General features: G+C 37.5%; 1 protein-coding gene across 1 annotated transcript in view; it reads right to left on the bottom strand.

The window, feature by feature from the left end:
• The window catches only part of LOC150087291 (2,4-dienoyl-CoA reductase [(3E)-enoyl-CoA-producing], mitochondrial-like), a 75,612-nt gene that overhangs the window by 33,899 nt on the left and 20,218 nt on the right, over positions 1–21,495 (bottom strand). Inside the window, exons 3-4 of the mRNA XM_090371958.1 lie at positions 21,104–21,161; positions 10,924–11,158 (exon numbers count right to left, since the gene is read on the bottom strand). Coding sequence (XP_090228084.1) covers positions 10,924–11,158; positions 21,104–21,161 — 293 coding nt within the window. The remainder of the gene's footprint in view (positions 1–10,923; positions 11,159–21,103; positions 21,162–21,495) is intronic.

Below are 21,495 nucleotides of genomic sequence, written 5' to 3'. Positions count from 1 at the left end.
TTTTAGTAATTGGTTATCCAGTTTTCTCTCTGATCGCTCACTGAGGGTGATGGTAGATGGCTCTCTGTCTTCTAACTTTTCCACTAATGCCGGTGTCCCCCAAGGTTCAGTTCTTTCCCCCACTCTTTTCCTCTTGTATATTAATGACCTTCTTCCATTGACTGGAAATCCTAACCATAGTTTTTCCCGATGATAACACATTGCATTCCACTTTCCATTTTGAGAAACCTTGTCCTGCTCAATCAGCCTCAACTTCTTGAAAATCTGCTACCAATTCCTTAAATGCCGATCTTCAGGTATTCTCCAGTGGGGCAAAGACAACTTAGTTGAATTCAACCCTTCTAAAACTCAGTCTTGTCTTACATCTCACAAAAAGGATTCTTCTGCTCCTACGCTTATCTTTAGTGACACTAGGCAAAATGATATATCTCTTTTGGGGATTACCCTGAATTCTAATCTCTTTGGCACAAGCACATTACAAATATTGCTTCCTCTGCATCTAAAAAACTTGGTTTTCTCTTTCGCTCTCACCATTACTTTTCTTCCAAACAGCTGCTCACTCTGTATAAATCGCAAATCCGCCCTGTCATGGAATATTGTTCCCACATCTGGGGTGGTGCCCCCAAAACCTCTCTCAGGCTTCTTGATTCCATTCAGAAGAGGGCAGTTAGGTTAATTAATGATCCATCTTTAACAGAGTCTCTCCACTCGCTGTCTCACAGACGTACTGTTTCTGCTGCATGCCTCTGCTGAAGATGGGCACTGTTCTTCTGAATTGGCTTCTATAATTCCCGCTCTCTCTTTCAAAACAGTCCGAACACGTGTCGCCACCAGCCAACATCCATTTACTGTCCAACTTCAAACTCACAGAACCGACTTTTCATCTTCCTTGTTTATTCATTCAATTGCCGTTTTCTGGAACAACCTTCCTTCATACGTATTTCCTGAAAATTACAGTCTACAGTTCAAGTCCAGTGTCAACAAATATCTTTTTTCGCCTTCTCAACCTCCAACTCAAGCACGGTACTAAGTACTATAGGTTCTGATACCTCTCGTGTTTGGGGTTTACATATAAAAAAAAAAAAACAAAAAACCAGTGATTCCCAACTGGTGGGTCGTGAACCCCTGGGGATTCAGGAAATTGTTCCAGGGGGTTCGCACTAAAAATTCAGTAGTGGCATCTGCTTGGATTTACATAGGTATATTATTGTAAACACAATATAACTAATAATATATAATAAAGCGAATTAAAATTAAATAAAAAGTAAAGAATTGCCAAAGAAAGAAATCAGATCCTTAGAATTAGTTTACTATCTTATAATATATCATGTTAAATAAATATGTTTTCCTTACTAATTTTTTTTTCATTCTCGAGGACCATTGTTATGTATAGGTACTTTTCTTTTTTTAAGAAAATATAGCACTTAGCACCATGCATGGGTTGAAGGTTGAAAAGATGAAAGACGATACTTGTTGACATTAGAATTGAACTTTTGTAGATTGTAATTTTCGGGAAATACATATGAAGGAAGGTTGTTCCAGAAAACAGAAGTTGAATGAATAAATGAGGAAGAAGAAAAGTTTGTTCTGTGAGTTTGAACTTGGACAGTAAAAGGATGTTGACTGGTTGCAGCACGTGTTCGAACTTCTTTGAAAGAGAGAGAGAGAGAGAGAGAGAGAGAGCAGAATTATAGAAGCCAATTCAGAAGAACAGTGCCCATGCAAGTATCTATAGAAAAAGCATGCAGCAGAAACAGAAATTTGTGTCTATGAGACAGAGAGTGGAGAGATTCTGTTACAGATGACACATTAATTAATCTAATTGCCCTCTTTTGAATGGAATCTAGAAGCCTGAGAGAGAGAGGTTTGGGGGGCACCGCCCTAGATGTGGGGACAATATTCCATGGTAGACCGGATTTACAATTTCTACAGAGTCAACAACTGTTTGGAAGAAAAGTAACGCCGAGAATGGAACAGAAAACCTAGTTTTTTAGATGCAGAGAATGAAATATTTGTAATGTGCTTTATGCCAAGAGATAGAAGTCGGGGTAATCCCCAAGATCTTGCCTAGAAATCGGAGCATCATCGGAGATAAGCATAGGAGCAGAAGAATCCTTTTTTGCGAGACTGAGTTTTAAAAGGATTCAAATTAAGTTATCTTTGCCCCACGGGAGAATTAACTGGAGATTAGCAGTTAAGGATTTGGCAGTGGATACTCGAGAAGTTGAGGCTGTTTCAGCAGGGCAAGGTTTCTCAAAGTGGAAGGTGAAATGACATAGGTATATTATGTGCTATAGTCAGCAAAACTATGGATAGGATTTACGGTCAATGGAAGAAGGTCATTAATATATACAAGAGGAAAAGAGTGAGAGAAAGAACTGAACATTGGGGAACACCAGCATTAATAGAGAAGTTAGAAGACAGAGCCATCTGCCATCACCCGTAGTGAGTGGTCAGAGAGAAAACTGGATACCCAAATACAAAGAACAATGGCAAACCAAAGGATGGAATTTTATTTAGAAGGCCTTTATGCCAAACACGATCAAAAGCCTTTGAAAAGTCAAGAGCAATGGCTTAAATTTCACCAAACTTTTCCATTAAATTTTTCCATAGATGGGTAACATACACTGCTCTACTATTAATATCCAGACACCAGCCTTTAGACAAAAAAAAAAAGAGCTTTTATTGTATCGTTTAATATTTTGTGTTGAAGCCTTTTGCTTTTATGACGGCCTTCAATCTTTGGGGCATAACTCTCAACCAGCATTTTATAAATGTCAGGTGATATGTTCCTCCACTCGGCCTTTAACACAGCCACCAGTTCGGCCTTGTTCTTTGGGCAATCTCAACGTGCACGTACCCAATGATCCAATACATCCCAAAGATGCTTGATAGGGTTCAGATCAAGACTCTGGGCTGTCCAATCCAACTTTTCCACACCCATTCCTCAAACCACTCTGTTACAACCCGAGCAGTATGGCATGGCGCGTTGTCTTGCTGATACAGTATGGATCTTCCCAGAAGTATTGCCATAATATTGGATAGAGGATACAATCAGGAAGGACATGTTCCCCTGGCATTTGCCACACGCAGGAATGGCTATCAGACTGGTAGAGTGCAAACCTCAACTCATCTGTCTATAGGACTGCTTTCCACTGCTCTATAGTCCAGGATTTGTGCTCCTTACACCATGTTAATCGATGTCTAGCATTTGATGAGTTGATCAATTAGGTTGAACATGTATACTTGCATGCCCACTTTTGCAATTGTCTGTTCGAAGCCCAGTGTACATATTTATAGCAGGTTCTGTCACGTGTTTCATGAATAGGACCTGTTTCCCCATCCATGGAGGGGTGTCCAGATATTAATGGTAGGGCAGTATAAGCCAGAATATCACCAGTGAAACGACACTGATGGAATCTATACTGGCGATCGTTGATCAGATGAAAGATTTCCAGATAGTTTAAGAGTTGGTGGTTAATTGATTTCTCCATTACTTTAGAAGGAGTAGAAGTAATCGCAATGGAATGATAATTGGATGGAAGGGATTTTTCATGCTTTTTAGGAACTGGCTGGATATGAGCAAATTTCCAAGAAGGAAAAACACCTTTGGAATAAGAAAGTGAAAAAAGATGACACAAAACAGGAGTAGGTTCAGGGGCACAGGTTTTGAGAACAAGTGCAGAAATACTATCAGGACCTGAAGCTTTCTTATCATCAGATTCATCCAAAATCATTCTGATATCCTTTTGACGGATGACCACAGGAGGCACTGAATGGAGTGTACTGGAAATGGTTTGAGGTGATTTACCAAGATCATCAATACATGAGTTGGAAGAAAAATAGGATGCTAGCAGGTCAGCTTTATCTTTGACTGATGTGGCATCACAACCATCCAGTTTTGACAGAGGTGGGAATAGAGATGGGCAAAAATTGTGGCCAATAGGTTTCGCAAGAGACCAGAATCCTCAGCTACCATTTGGACAAGAAGCAAGTTTTCTACTCTTAGCCTGTTCGAAATCTACTTTGGACTGAATAATCACTGCTTTACAAAATATAAATAATACTTAATAATAATTTTTATTATTACGCCTTGTATTTTATAAAAACTTAGTACTGGAAATATTTTATAATAAAAATTCAGAAAATTATACGATTTCAGAGAATATAGGCTTAGTGATTTGCATTAAATATATTATGTTGAAAGGGGTTCACGAAAAAAAAAAAAAAAGGTTGGGAACCGCTGAACTAGACAAACATTTGGAACGAATGGATCAGTGAAATGGGAAGGGGTTTTTTTTGTTTGTTTTTTGGCTGATGCTGTATAAGCTTGCTTTCTTGCATCATGTACCTCTACTAATGCTAATGCTAAAAAACTATCACTTACTAATTAAAGTTCTTATCATGATAAAAAACATGATATCTTTCTCGGTCACATTCTTGTTCTCTCTTTCAAGTCACAACAACTATCATAACAGGCTTAACACAAATGATATTCTATTCATAAGCAATACATCAGTCTATCACTATTTATGATATTATTATTTGGATCTAATCCAGATCTAATTTAGATCTAATCCGTGTTTGGGAAATGCAAGGACAATTGCATGCCGCCATATGGATGGATACAGGTTGTTCAGAAAAATTCTATTATATAGAGCTAGTAGGATATCCAGACAATCAGAGTTTAGGTGTTGTATCATAGTATAATATATGCCATCGGGACCTGGTGCACTATTAGGCAATTTTGTAATGATTTTAAGTAATTCCTCTTTTAGGAATGGTAAAGATTAGATCTACCTGTTGTTCAAAATTTCTCCTTCTTAGGCTTAACATTATATAGAAAACTAAACTTTCATACACATAGCATTAGTAAAGGCATATGATGCAAGAAAGCATACTTAATGCAGCATCGGCCAAATAAAAAAAAACGCTCCCATTTCAACCCTCCGGTTGCTCCAAATACCTGTCCAGTTCAGCCTTAAATTTATTTAGGCTATCAACTTCCACAACGAAGGATGTAAGTTTGTTCCACCAACCAACTACCTGCTGGCTAAAGGCAAACTTCCGCACATCTATCCTACATCTGTCTTTCCTCAATTTGAATTTATGCCCTCTCAGGTAATTATTCTGAACAAGAGGAAGAATCCCATCAGCATTGAGCATGCTCAATGCTGATGGAGCATGCTCATTGAGCAACCATTCAAGGCTTTATACACCTCAATCAGTACACCTCAAACATATACTAGGACTTTGAACTAGTTGCCTCTCAAACCTTAAAATCTTGTGCACAGTATCCCCAATGGCCTGGAGAGCTGACAGGTACACATTACTACAATTATATAAAACTTTGATTAGATCTTGTTTGGATTATGGATCTTGTATATGCTTCAAGAAGGAGCATGTTACATCACCTAGATACCATTCACCATAATGCTCTCCGTATAGCTCTAGGAACCTTTAGAACTTCACCAATTCACAGTTTGTATGCGGATGCATCGCAACCTCCACTGCACTTTCAACAAGATTATCTACTGTGTATGTATGCGGCAAAAATATACAGTCAGCCATCACATCCAAATTGGTCCATTATTCACAATCCACTATGGACGAGTAACTATGACTGCAAGCCAAATTTTCACTTGGCTTGCAATCATAATTACTCATAGTAATTATGATTGCAAGGCTTTCGAGGGCCCACCCGTTTGCCTCTGAGCGGTTTCGCGTACTCTTGAACTCTCTCTTCAAAGTTCTTTGCAACTTTCCCTCACGGTACTTGTTTGCTATCGGTCTCACGGCCGTATTTAGCCTTAGGTGGAGTTTACCACCCACTTAGGGCTGCACTCCCAAGCAACCCGACTCCAAGGAGATCGCAACCGACGGAGACGGCATCAGCTATGGGCCTCACAAACACTTAGCTCGAGTTTGGGAAATACATTTCCAGCACATTTCTGCAGTAGATATAAACTCAGAACCTCCTTGATGCCGACTGTGCCTTTGTTCATTTCACATCTTACAAACAGGAATAAAAAAGAGATCTCTCCAATCGTTATACAGAAGCTCCATGCACTGCACAGTTTTGAAAATAGAAACTATCATCAGATTTACACGGATGGATCAAAATTGAATAACTCAGAAGGTGCCGCAGTAGTTCTAGGCAAGGAGACAGATATAGTATATTATACTATATACTATATCTGTCTCCGCCGACCGGGCTAGCCGGGTGGGTAAAGTGCCTGCCTGGCAACCCAAAGGTCGCGGGTTCGATTCCCGCCTCGGGCTTGGATCAAAGTACTGAAAAAACCTTGGGAGGTGCATTATGGCCACAGAAGCCGATGCGCCAACAACTATCAAAAAAAAAAAAAAAAAAAAATATCTGTCTCCTTGCCTCGTGTTTGCAGTATTTTCACAGCAGAATTATATGCTATTAAACTAGCACTAGATGATATTACCGAGCACCAACTTCTACCTGCTGTAATCTATACTGACTGCCTTAATGCAGTAGCGGCCCTACAGAATAGCAAATATTCCTCAAATTTCTTGATTCAGCATCTTAAAAAACAACTCAGAGTTTTGCATAAAGCAAGAAAACAAGTGTCTATCTGTTGGATTCCCAGCAATGTTGGAATCCCAGGAAATAATCATGCAGACCATGATAACTTTCAGTTTGTACCATTTAAAGATTATAGGGATGTATTTCGTACCAAATATACTTCCATTTGGAAACAACTTTGGAGAGACCAACCATGCAATAAACTCCATATAAAAAAAAAAGATCTATGTTCATGGCGTTCTAGCTCATGTACAAATAGACAAGAAGAAGTTATATTGACAAGACTGCACATTGGGCATAACTTCCTCACTCACAAACACTTACTTCTAAGAGAAGATCCTCCCCACTCTGCTCTGTCTGTCAGATACAACTTACAGTAAGACACATCCTGATTGATTGTCCATCCTATTCAGCCATTCAAACCACTTCCTTCCAACCATTCGCAAACTTGCAAGCTCCTCTAACCCTCTTTCATATACTTGGTGACAAAGCAAACCTAAGTGAGCTCTTTATATATATTAAAGATCTTGGAATAATAAATACACTTTGATATATCCATAAATCATTAAAATAAACGTAGTGACTCTGACAGACACATATTGGCCATAATTGCCATTGTGTCGTGAAATTGCATAACAACAATTCACCGCAGACAACTTGGGAGGTGCCAGAAAGGTCTCCACCAAGACCATAGAGCCGTGGTGACTAGAACATGGTTTGAAGAGCATTCCACAGAATTTACCACCGTGGAATGGCCACCCTGTTCACCAGACATGAATCCTGTGGAGCATCTTTGGGATGCTGTGGAAAGGTCTGTTCGAGCTTTGGATCCTCCACCGAGGAATATGATGAAATTATGAACAATGGTGCAGCAGGCATACCTGTGGAATGCTCTTGTGAACTAGTGGACAATGCCTCACTGTGTGACTGCCCTTATCCAGGCGAAAGGTGGGCCTACCCATTACGAGGTAGGTATTCCATGATTTCTGTCCACTCAGTGTAAAACAGCAGAAACCAGGCAACATTATTTCAATCTCCACTGTCTGATGTAGAGTTCCTGAGCAGTATGTGCCTTCCTGTTTTTTGCTGACAGGAGTGGGCCTCAGTTCGGTCATAAAGATGTGATACCCCATCTGTGAGAAGACACAATGAGATGTCTCTTTGGTTTCCACTATTGTACTGAGTTGTTACTTGATTCACTATAGTCTTTCTGTTGCCTTACACAAGTCTTATCAGCCTCTGTTGGCCTCTTGCATCAACAAGCTGATTCTGACCACAGGATGCTGATGCCATTGAGACATTGCTTGGTGGGTGGTAAAACTGCTAGCCTGGGGGGGGGGGGAAATATACACAGATTAACAGTACCTGCACGCAGCAGCAAAAGTGATCATTGCACTGCTTCTATTACAAGATGCAGCAGCCTGAAAAGCAGGATGTTGGAGATCTGAAGACTTTTTTTTTTTTTTTTTTTTTTTTTACCCCAAACACAAGAGGTATTAGAACCTATAGTACTTAGTACCGTCCTTGGGTTGAAGGATGAGAAGACGAAAGAAGATATTTGTTGACATTGGACTTGAACTTCTATAGACTGTAATTTTCAGGAAATACGTATGAAAGAAGGTTGTTCCAGAAAACAGCAGTTGAATGAATAAACGAGGAAGATGAAAAGTTCGTTCTGTGAGTTAGAAGTTGGACAGTAAATGGATGTTGGCTGGTGGCTGCATGTGTTCGGACTGTTTTGAAAGAGGTTATGTTCATCATAACCTCAAAAGTCATCAAACATACTGCATGATGGAAGAGATGGAGAAGGGTTGACCGGAACTTAGCTCTAAAGACTAAACATCAGTTTCACCACTTCAAGCCTCCAATATTGCACCGGTTGATGAGAGTCATCTACCACCTAGTACTGCCTGGTAACATAGAGGGGCGGCATTCCTCCATGTGGTGTGGTCGCCACACCTCGACCCCTGCTTACGTTGGTTCACACCTGGGTGTCACCCACCACGCACTTATGCATGGAGGTTATACCCAGGATTACTAACAGTCCTACCATCGTGAAGGTGCAAGCAGAGGATTTGGCTGTCACAGACCGTCCGGACTTCGCCGAAATTGGGTCCACTTGACTTGAGTGTCACCCGAATATCAGTTCCACCAGCATTTTAGACTCCCAGGTTGCAAGTACAGCTTGTCTGGCATATCTGAGAGAATGTCTGTTACAACCTCAAGGACGATTGAGGTTGTCACAGACTGCTGGGGAATCCTTTGGGAATAAGCAAATACATAGGCTGTTTGGATTTCTAAGAGTAAAAACAGTTGAAGGTATATTTGTATGCACACTACTGCTAAGAGCATAGTAAAGAAATTTGATGAATTTAAAGTAATCATCAAATGCAGACATTGTGAGGATATCAGAAACATAGTATCACTCAGATAAACAGGATTCAGAATTTGTATATGGGAAGTAGTACACTGTATACAGAAAAAACATACAGGATGGGGGAGGGTTATGTCCTTAGCTAAGAAGCACATAAAAACTAAGTCAGTGTAACAAGTGAACTTGGGTGGCCAGTGCTATGTTGAGTCACTTTGACGTAACATAAGCACTAGGAAAACAAAAATGAGGGTAGGAGTGTATTATAGGACTAATGACTATGATGATTATAACTTCACTCTATATGTTATATTCATCATAGTCATTACTTAAAGGCATAATGATTATTTACTTAAAGGTGTAACTACTGTCCAAGGCAAGGGCTTTTGTTTTCATAAAGGTCACTACAGTGGTCTAAGGTAGTTTTTAAATTCTATGCAGGGGAGACCAACCGATGAAGTTACCAACAGCAAATTTTAAACGGGGAAGCATTTAGGAATGTTACAGTAAAAGCTACTAAACTTTTTATACCAACTAAAGGAGACAGTTCAAGGCACAGACCTACATGGATGTCAGACGAACTGATGAGACTCGTGGCAGTGAAGAAAAATGCATGGGATGCATAAAAATTCAGGTAATACAGATGCCTACAACAGATATAACCTAGTCTCCACTAAAGTTCAAACAAGGTTAGACAAGCTAAGGCCAATTACAAGCAATCTCTAGCAAAGAAAAGCAACAAAGACTTCTTTACTTACATAAACAGTAGAAGGGTTTGAATCACATTGGTTTTCTAGATATGAACAGATTAACTGTTGATGATCCTGCTCAGGTTGCAGACAAAATGTGCATTTTGCACCTACATTCACACATGCGGAATTTTTTAGGGATTGAGATGCCAGAAGTGACTCAAATTTTGGTGGGGAAGCTGAATGATTTTGTGATAAGTGAAAGGAAAGTGGAGGAGAAATCAGTGAACAAAAATTAAAAGAAACACCTGGGGGTGCCTTTTTTACTTTTTTCGTTCAAAAATTTATAAAAATGATTAAAATTATTAAAGTCATTGATTTCATCAGAGTCAACTAAGAGCAGAAAAATCTGATGGAAATGTTTTTATATCTACAGCAAAAAAGTATACATTTGATAGCCACTGACTTCCCAATCCACCAATACTCACATTTATCATATATAGTTTAATTCATTAAGTTTATTTTTACTTTTTTTTATTTGCATTTATTACTTTTCACTTACAGTTGAAACAAGCTCTAGTTTTATATATTGTTATTCTAAATAATCTAGTCTAACTTCTTTTTTAAGTACCTCACTTCAAAAGTCTGCTTAATTATATGATGATTAGAAAAGAATTAAAATAATAATAAAAACAATATATTAATATCTAAATTAGCATTCCCCATTTTGAAATTTATTTCATACCACAATTGTAACTTTTTAAAAAGAGAATCTGCTGTGCTTATCTGTCAAGAATAATTAAGAATTAAAAAGACTAAATCTTTATATTTATATAAATTTTTCTCTTGAAAATGCTTTCATTTGGCAATTGAAAATGAAGTTTCCATTATTAAAAATAAAGTGGTTCATTTCTTGCAAATTTATATTGTAATATAAAGGTTAATTCTTCTTAATTTGCTTTGTAGGTTATGTATATTCCGCCACCCCCCCACCTTTTTTTTTTTTTTTTTTTTTTCTAAAGAGGCAACATTTCCAGCTTAAAATGCACTTCAAAATGGGAAATGTTCATTTTGTTATTAACAAAATATCTTGTTTTAATTATTATTTTAATTTTCTTAATGAACACATAATAATGCACATAATGCATATTTTTAGAGTGAGTTATTTAAAAAGGAAGTTTAACTAGATAATTTAGAATGATAGTATACACTAGGTAATAAATGCAAATAATATCACAGGTAATCATTTCTTGTAAAATTGTATTTAGGTGTTACTTATATGTTTGATTCATTGTAAAGTTACTAATTACCTTGTTTTGTTTTAATTAGTCTTTTTCCGATGTCAAGTGTAACAAGAGCAGTACCATTAAGAACTATGTCAATTATTGTTTTCCATGCATTAGGTGAGAGTCTTTCAGTCGGTGAAATAAAATTTCCTGCAGCATTATTAATAATGAGGGTTGGAAGCCCCAGCTCAGATTCGCACTTGTCAACTGCATCCTTAACAGAATCAGGCTTTCTCACATCAGCAGAGATTGGCACCACCTTATCAAAAGGAGAGAAGGTAAGGTAGAACGAACCATTGCTAAATTTTAAAATATAAAAATAAAAAAAAGCAAGAAATCTTTTATTAAAATTATATCACAAATATAACTATAGTAACATAAAAATAATTCTTAAATTACCAACTGTAAATTAAAAACTCTGATCAGCATAGAAAGATTTTCTGAACAGTGATCACAATCACTACCCTTCCACACAGTGTGTGGAAAATTTGTGCTTAGACTGCATCAAGATGAGAGGAATTCTATTGGTCTTTTGTCGTAACATGGGAAAAGACCATGCCCATCTGTCTTAGGCATTGGTTGCATGGCAAAGTTCCTTTAGGAAATTTGGATTTTTCATTCTGCGAAACAGGAAGACAAACCAATAAAAATTGCAGTGTGATTGCTAAAATCAAGTACTTGGAAAAAAAAAAAAAAGAAATATATATATATAGATAAAAATATATAGAACCAAATGTATAGGGTGAAGAGTAGTCTAAAGAACTATCTGTTGAATCCATAGTAAAATTGCAAGAAAGTACCTGTAAAGAAAATTTAAATTAGTAATGTGAAGTTACTTACTGTTGCAATTACGATGATTTTGGAGTTTTCTTCAGGAGTCAGCCGCCAAAACCAAGGGAAATGCAACAGTTCAGCAAGGGCTTCTGATTCAAACATGAGATATACTCAGAGCAGTGTAAATTACTGAGATAACGAAGTGAATAAAAGTGGGGAAAGAGTGTGAAAGCTGATGTATATATCTCATGGCTGACCTTACAGAGGTCTGTAATCTCATCTGTAAATCTGAATTCAAATCAAAACACCTGTTCTACCAATTAAACGATATCTGCAAATTTAAGCTAAATTCTTTGAACAAGAATATGAATAAGGAGCAATCTACCATCAAATTTCATACCATGCACCACATGAAGATAAACCAATGCATTAATTCATATAATGACCTCCTTCCAACCAGCAGCCAAAATATCCATATCAAAGCCAGGTACAGATATGCAAAACTCTTCGGACTCATAGCCTGCAACTACAAATCTTTAGCTACCAACATGGATAAATTTGACCCAGATACTAACAGTTGTACATGTCACCAGGCTAATCTACAGCCCTATGTCAATGCCCATTATGGATACACAATTACTGGTAAAACTTAGAGGTCAAACCTTACACGGAGCCCAGAAGTATTCTTTCTTATGGATATAAATTCAGATTATGTACAAAATTCAATCGTGCTACAGTCAAAAATCAAATATATCAGGACCTTAGTTACTGCTTCATGGTAGCTTACAAATACAACACACCAATAGAAGCATACCAAATTTGGATAAACACTGTGTTTGCAGGTTTAATCAATAAATATAAGGCTTTAATCTCCTATGGATTATTAATCAAAATTAAACAGCAATTATCAGAACTGCAAAACCAGTTTATTATTACACGAGTTGACAAAGCGTCCAACAATTATGCTTTCATATGCAAATCATTTTACTTCCATACTTTAAATACGGAACTTAATTCAAGTGAAACATACAGGCCTATAACCAATAACAGCAATACTATAACAAAGAAGTTAATAACCTTCAACAAGAAATTAATGCTTAATATTAATAATTATAAATTTCCCCACATATATTTCATACCAAAATTTCATAAGAATCCTACTGGCTTCAGATTTATTACTTCATGCAGAAACAGCTATGCACACAAACCTGGCAAAGCCATGGAACAGTTACTCAAATCTATAATAAATATCCTACCTGACAGTAGGATTATTATCAACAATTTACCTGTTGTTGTTATTATTTGGTTTTTAGGAGCATTAGCAACTAAGGCCATATTGCTCCAGGGATATGCAGTGGTCATTCCCTGACCTTTCCGCATCCTCTGTATTTGGTAGTCACGGGCTCGAACCCTGGTCTAATCAAGAAGCGTGTGCTACGCACTGCCGCTCCTGCCCACCTGGCTACAGAGGCACCTCAATTTACCTGTATTAGATGTCTTATGTAAAGGCAATATATCACATATACAAACGTTTGATTTCCACAGTCAATAAATATAAACATATAATGAAAAACCATATTACTATATTTAATATACATACCTCTTCTCACCATTATTAATCAAACTAATTTGAAATCTGTCTTAAACAACCTGTACAATAAATATAAACATATAATAAGTTGTAATCCAGGATATTGGAATAATTTGATCAGCCTTTGTATTTCCAACAACTTAATTTTTGATGGTAATACTGTCTACCAACAAACAATGGGAAGTCCTATGCAGTCCTGCTAGTCATATCATTGCCAACCTTTGTTGGCAATGATATGACTGAATAGAAACTTTCTATACAGATGAAAGCTGAACAGAAACTTTCATATACAGATGATTTATTTGTAGGAAATTGCCCTACTTTCCTACAGGATTTTGAATATATATATATGCAAATATAAAAGAACAAATTCTGATACTCCATTAAAATATCATAAATAATTAAATAAAATAAAACAAAATAAAGTGGTTTTTTTTTTTTTTTGGCTGAACTTTAGAATAGGGGTGCCACTGTGCATTGCCAATGAAGTCAAAGTGAAGGATATGATTGCTTCTCCCCTTCTCGTGTCACATGACAAATTACAGGGAAAGGCGATGTGATGGACCTGAACTGAAGAAAAATAGTTGCAATTAGAAGCAAAGAAACACTTACAAGGAAAGTGTCACATTTTTAATAGACTTTCATTTTTGTCTAATGAAAAAAGGTTATGTTACATTAACAAAAGAATGTGTGGGTTTCTTAATAGACTTTCATTTTAAATAAAGCCAATCCAGCAGTAGCAACTTGATGTCTTTCTCAGTGCCTTTAGAGAAGTATACAAGCTGGCAAGCGAGGTCAGTGGTTGAGGGAATCCCACTGATCAGGTGAGTGTTTTTGTTTGTTTGATTTTTTATGTTGATGTGGTTTCTTGAAGATTTGAATTGTTTAGCAGCAGTAATTGTAAGACTTGTTAATTTGGAATATTAGCAGAAGTCCCCAGAAATTTTTTATTTTTTTTTATTTCATTTTGCTCCATTGTTTTTTTGCTTCTAATTGCAACCATTTTTGTCAGTTCAGGTCTGTCATGTGACCTTCTATTGGTCATGTGGCCTTTCCCTGTAACTTGTAACGTGACAGGAGGAGCAATCACTTGCTTTACTTCGACCATTCATTGGCCATGCCCAGCGGCACCCTAATCTAAAGTTTTGGTTAGTCTTTACAATCTTGTACCCCTTCCGATTGAGCGTTGCAAGTGATTGACATGCCTAACCTTCTATGGCTAGTTTTAGTTAGGGTGTTTATCCCCCCCTTCCGCTGTTTAAAATCTCAAACTCTTTTTCTGATTTTAAAACAGTGGCAAGGAGAGGATAAACGGCCTAAGACTAACCATTGCAAGCTAGGAAAACTGCCTTACGTAATTACTGGTGGTTTGCGTTAGAGTGAATGCCATCTTTCCACCGACTAAAGCCTGCAAATTTGCATTAGAGTATACTTGAAACGTGGGGTACCCTTTTCGAAACATTTTGTAGATGCAAACAAATGCAGAGAGAGTGAATGCTATCTTGGCACTGGCTTAAAATTGGAAAATGAGTTCCCCCCCTCCCTTAGTGCTGGTTTAAAATCAGGAAACAAGTTTCTCCCCCTCCTTCCCTTGGTGCTGGGATTGGGAATTGGGAAAATAGTTTGAAGGGAAACATGTTTCTCTAAAAAAAAACATCGAGGGGGGAGAACTCATTTCTAGATTTTAAAAGCACCAAGGAAGCGGGGAGGGGAACTCATTTCCTGATTTTAAACCAGTACTAAGACAGCATTCACTCTCTATGCATTCGTTTGCATCTTCAAAATGTTTATAAAAGGATACTCTGTGTTTCGGTATACTCTAATGCAAACTTGCCGGCTTTAGTCAGTGGAAAGATTGCATTCACTCTAACACAAACCACCGGTATCTGCATTGGGATATAAGTTTAGGGTTATAATTTTGTATTGAAATTGAATCAAAAACATGACTCACACTAGAGCAGCAAAGCAAAAAACTCAAGCTAATGGGAGTGCTGTGACTCAGGGAAGAACTGAGGGGAGCAGTTGTCCTCTGAATCACAGCCCCTTTTAAAATGTACTGCTTGTTTAATGTTTGTGGAGCAATCAGAGACAGGACATGATATTGTCAAGGGGAATGTCTTTGTGCATGCAGGATGTAAGGAGTATGAGGAAATCAGGCAGCAACTCAGCATTGTTATGGGCCTATATGAGAGCTTGAAGGACAGGGTGGATGCCCTCAAAGGATCAAAATTGACATCACAATTGGGCCCAACAAGTTTGTTGTTGGGCCCCCCCAATTGTGACGTTGTACAACAGATATAATATTTTAAGAGCAGAAAAGGTGATATTGTTGTACACATTGGCACTAATGATATTAACAATAGGAGACCCACGGAATTACTTAACAAGTACAGGTCACTGTTGAAAAAAAGCCGTGAATTAGGGTTGAATTTGAAAGTGTCTGCAATTCTGCCCAGACACAATAGGAGGGAGTATATGATGCGAGCTTTGTCGATCAATTCGGCCCCTGGAAAGATTGTGCAAGGCTCAAAGGGTAGAATTTTTCTCAGCCTGGTCTGTGCTTGTTAACAGGAGAGACTGCTTCTATAGGGAGGGGATACACTTAAATAGAAAGGGTGCAAAAATATTTGCTGATGCTATCAAGGCAGTGTTAGGTGGGTCAGAAAACTGCTAGCTTGGGGGGATACATGGACTAATAAATTAACAGTGGCTGCTGGCAGAGGTAAAAGTGATTCTGCTTCTATTGGAATGAGCAGCAGTCTGGAAAACAAGATGCAGGGGATTTCAGAGACTGCTGGGAGTCACTGCAGTACAAGTAAACACATGGGCTGTGTTAGGGTAGCTAAGAATAGGAACAGGTGCATGTATACTTGTGTGTACTCCAATGCTAGGAGTTTGGTAAATAAATTTGATAAACTTGAGGTGTTGGTCAAAAGATCAAACGCAGATATTGTCACACAGATATAAGGAATGCAGAAATGGAATTTGGGGAGTACAATGTGCACAGGAAGGATAGACAGGATAGGAAGGGAGGTGGGGTTATGCTATTAGTTAAGAAACACATAAATCTCACTTCAGCACACTGTGATCACTGCCACCAGGTGGCAGTGATCACAGTGTGCTGATGAGACAGTATTTAAATTCTGAGACAGTATTTAAATTCTATATGGTGAGACCAACTGATGATGTTACCAACAGCAAATTCAAAATGGGAAGCATTCAATGAATTAATCTTGGAAGCTACTACACTTTTCATACCAACTAAGAAAAGTTACACTTTTCTTAGTTGGTATGAAAAGTACACTTTTCATACCAACTAAAAAATTGGATGTCAAATGAACTAATGAGACATGTGGCAGAGAAGAAAAATGCATGGGATACATATAAATTAATGGGTGACATGGATCCCTATGATAGATATAAGCTGGTCTGCGACCAAGTCACAAAGGAGGTTAGGCAGGCAAAGGCAGATTACGAGAAATCTTTGGCAAAGGATGCAAAGAAAAACAGCAAAGAGTTCTTTACTTATGTAAACTTTAGAAGGAAGGGAATGAATCAGATTGGTCCACTTGATATCGATGGTTCAACTGTTGATGATTCTACTCAGGTAGCTAACAAACTAAATCAGTATTTTGCATCTACATTCACACATGAGGAGTTATTCAGCGAGGGGAATGCCAGAGGTGAATTAAACTCTGGCAGTGAGCTAGATTATTTTGTAATAACTGAGAGCAAAGTGGAGGAGAAATTGTTGAAGATAAAGAAGGCACCTGGGGTGGATGGAATCTATCCAGTTATATTAAAGGAGGCAGCAAAGGAAGTAAGCAAACCCTTAGCCATAATTATGAGAGCTTCCTTGAACTCGGGGGAGGTACCCATGGACTGGAGATGTGTAAATGTGATCCCAATTCACAAAGGGCGACAAGTAATTACAGACCTGTTAGTTTAACTTCTGTTCCAGGGAAGAGGCACTGGTTAAAGAAGCACTGCTGGATCATCTAGACAAGACTTCAGTTCTAGCTTGGACACAGCATGGTTTTGTTAAGGGGAAAGTCTTCTGACCAATTTGATTGGATACTATGATGTGGTCACAAAGGAACTGGATGCAGGGAATAACTGTGATATCGTATACAGGAAACCCCTTAATAATACGGTACTTCTGCAACACAGTTTTGCTCTAACATGATTGATAAATTGCAGCAATCCTTGCACAACATGGTACTTATATAACACGGTTTCGCTCTAACACAGAGAATTTCAGTAATCTTACATAACAGGGTATGTTTGTGCAGGGAAAACCCTGCTATTATGTTGAATGTAATTTTTCAATGTTTCCACTCTTTTTGAATCCACGCTGTTGACTTGCTAGTCAACAAAAAAAAAAAAAAAAAAAAAAATTTGAGAAATCACTGTATTTTATTTTGTTGAGCTATTGAATTTATTTTGTTGAGCTATACATTCTGTGCTATTGAACTTGTACTTGTTGAAAAATCTAGATTTCAAAGTTTTATTACTATTGGATAACACACCAGGCCATCCAAAAGATTTAAGTCATCCAAATGTTGAAGTTATGTTCCTACGGCCACAGTTGTACTCGGTTAATACAACTTCTTTCATTCAGCCATTAGATAAAGGCTTATATCCACCTTTAAAATTCATTCCATCAGAAAATCATTACAATGGATTTTGGAAAAAATTGATTCTGAATCTATTGAAGTAATGGAGGCATGGAAACATTTCTCAATTTTGGAGTGTATCAGAATCATAGCTTTATCGCAGAAAGAAGTAAAACCATCAACGTTAAATGCGTGTGGAAAAATGTATGGCCAGAGTCAGTTCATTCAGGAAATATGATCAAATAGGCAAAAATGGAATCGGTGAGATAGTAGAACTTGCTACGTCGGTAGAATGGGAAGGTTTTGATGATATGACCATTGAGGCCCTCGTGGGTAGCACAGTTTATAGAACTGTCCTCCTCCTGCTCACACGAGCTGGAAAAGACCAGAATTATAGAATTCGAATCCTGTCAATGAAGGGGGGGATTTTTTGGGTCTTTTTCACAACATGGCCGAGTTAGTCGGGCTCGGGTAGCATGATTTTTTCTCCTGGCAACCCAGGTTTCTTGTCCAGCAAAACAGAAAATCAACCTCAGGACACACACACACACACACACACACACACACACACACACACACACACACACACACACACACACACACACACACAATTTATAGACAATATACACAGAGTAACATGGCCTTAGTTGCCAATGCTCCTAAAAAAATAAAAAATACTGTATATATGATTACTGAAGAACAAGAATTACTGGTAGAAAAAGAATCCAGCTTAGTGGATTTGGTGCAAATGGCATCAGAGGTAAAATCAAATCAATTCAGATGATAGTATTGCAGATGAAAATTCTGAACTTCCAAATTTTACACTAAAAAGCATAGCAGAAGGCACAAAGTTAGCCGAGCAATTAGAATCTTATTTTTTGAATACAGATTCTTGAATGAAAGGAGCCCAAAGTTCAAAAGGGACCTTCAAAAATGCTTAGTTCCATGCAATGAAATTCACAGATTTATCAAGCAAAAGCAAACACACCCAGATTACTGATTTTTTAAAGAGAGCAGAAGTTACACGAAATCTAGAATGGTGAATTTTTGTTAGTTTTGTTAACAAAATAGTGTATTTTTGTTAGCTTTTGGAATGTAACCGACCTTTTTATACTTTTTCTTAGTCCCATATAACACGGTTTCGCACAACACGACATTTTACAGGAGCTTAATAACCGTGTTATATGAGGGTTACCTGTATTTAGATCTTAGAAAGGATTTTGATACTGTTGCACATGGAAGACTGCTGCACAAATTGGAGCAGTGTGGCATTGGAGGCAAATTCAGTAAATTCAGCAATGGTTCAGTGGGAGAAGACAGAGAGTGGTAATCAATGAACACTGCTCCTGCTCTTCGTGGATAATGTTATTAGTGGAGTCCCTCAGGGTTCAATGTTGCATCCATTGTTGTTTTCTGTATTTATTAATGATATTGATGATGGTATATCAGGCTTAATGACCAAGTTTGCAGATGATATGAAGGTTGGCAGGTTTGTTACTGACACTAATGACAGTACACTGCTGCAACAGGATCTAGAAAAGTTGAGTAGATGGGTTGAGAGGTGGCAACTGAAGTTTAACATTGACAAATGAAAAGTACTACATATGGGAAGCAGTAACCAAAGAGTAACGTATCACCTTTGTGGTACTACTGACAATGGTAGAGAATGAAAAGGACCTGGGGGTAATTGTGCAGGCAGATATGAAGTTTTCTGAGCAGTGCAGATGGTCTGCAAGAGTAGCTCATGGTGTCTTGTCAATGATATACAGGAATTTTTCTAGCAGGGATAAGGAGGTGATTATCCCCTTGTATAAGGCAATGGTCAGGCCACACTTTGAGTACTGTACACAGGTCTGGAGGTCTCATTTTAGGAAGGATGTAGAGCTGCTGGAGCGAGTGCAGAGAAGGGCAACAAGATTAGTGAATGGAACAAAGGGTTGCTCTTACAAAGAAAGGCTTAAGCCTTGTAAATTACAGTGTCTGGAGACTGGAGGTAATCTGATTGAGGTGTATAAAGTCTTGAATGGTTTGAGCATGCTCAATGCTGATGGGATTCTTCCTCTTGCTCAGAATAATCACCTGAGAGGGCATTCAAATTGAGGAAAGATGGTTGTAGGATAGATGTGTGGAAGTTTGCCTTTAGCCAGTGTGTGGTTTTTTGCTGGAAAAAACTTCCATCAGTCGTTGTAGAAGTTGATAGCTTAAATAGATTCAAAGCAGAACTAGACAAACATTTGGAACGAGTGGATGGGTGAAATCAGAAGATTTGTTTTTCTTTTTCTGGCTGTTGCTACATAAGCTTGCTTTCTTGCATCATGTGTCTTTACTAATGCTAATGAGGCAAGGTGCAGTCTAGGCAGTTATCTCAGTATGTATATCACATGACCAGCTTGCAAATGCAAGGCTCACTTTAGTCATTTCTCTCTGTCACGTGACATCATGTGTCCAGTTAGGAGTGATGCTTGTCAAATGCCGCATAAAGACATGCCTTCAGAAAAATCCACAGTAGGGGTACCCACTTGTAAATATTAACCAAAAAATCAAATCAAATTTTCAATCAACAATAACTCCACACTCATTTCTTTTTCATTAATTCAAACTCCTCATTTTGTGTCCACTGCATGTGTGTGGTATATAAAATGTGGAATGTGATGAATATAGATGACTGTGTAATATGAAATGCTGCATTCATTGATCAAAATAAAATAAAAAAGTCCCTAGAATTTCACTTTTAAAACTTCATTTAAAGACAGTTTTAATAATGTACCTGCTCTTGAAAACTGAATTGTGAAGAATAAGGTTTAATACTGCAGATATGATAATTCACATTACTTCACATCAGTAAAAATTTTACAAGTGATTTTCGATGATTTTTTTTTATGTTTAGTATATAAAAGTTTAGTCATTCAATAAAAATTTCATTTGATTCAGAATCCACCAATATTACTAAAAGAATAAAAGGCATCCTTATGAAAGCAAATTAAAGAGAATAACTGCATGAAATGACTCCATTAAAAAGCTACAGAAAGCATATTTCAAAATCAATAGCATCTCTCTCTCTCTCTCTCTTTCTCATATCAGTGCAGTTTCTTAGAAAACAGTCAATCAGTAAGTTAGATTAACGTAACATCACCAAGTGGACAGATATAATATGCACATGCAAAAACCATTAAAAATATAAAACAAAAAAAAATTATAGCTAAATTTCAGCTCTGATACAAACCTTATTTTTTGTTTCACTTGATATTTCCTCTGCAGCCTTTTGCAGTACTTCTATTTTTCTGCAAAAAAAAAAAAAACAACAACAAAATTTAAATCATACAAATATATGTGAACTGAAGGAACATTAGCCTTTAATTCCTGTTGTACTATTTAATAATCAATGTGCTTCTTAACCAAGTGGATAACTCCTCCCCTACCTCCCATCATGTCTATTTTTTCTGTATTCATTCCATCAGCTCTACATCCTTCCAAAAATGAGACCCTCAGACTTGTATATAGTACTCAAGATGTGGCCTAACCATTTCCTTATACAATGGGATAAACACATTCCTATCCTTGCTGGAAAAATTCCTATATACATTTGACAAAACCCTATTAGCTGTTCTGGCAGCC

The sequence above is a fragment of the Mastigoproctus giganteus genome, chromosome 4 (genome assembly GCF_048544385.1).
Source record: "Mastigoproctus giganteus isolate SK-2022 chromosome 4, ASM4854438v1, whole genome shotgun sequence".
Taxonomy (NCBI): domain Eukaryota; kingdom Metazoa; phylum Arthropoda; class Arachnida; order Uropygi; family Thelyphonidae; genus Mastigoproctus; species Mastigoproctus giganteus.
This window is presented reverse-complemented; position numbering and strand designations above follow the sequence as displayed.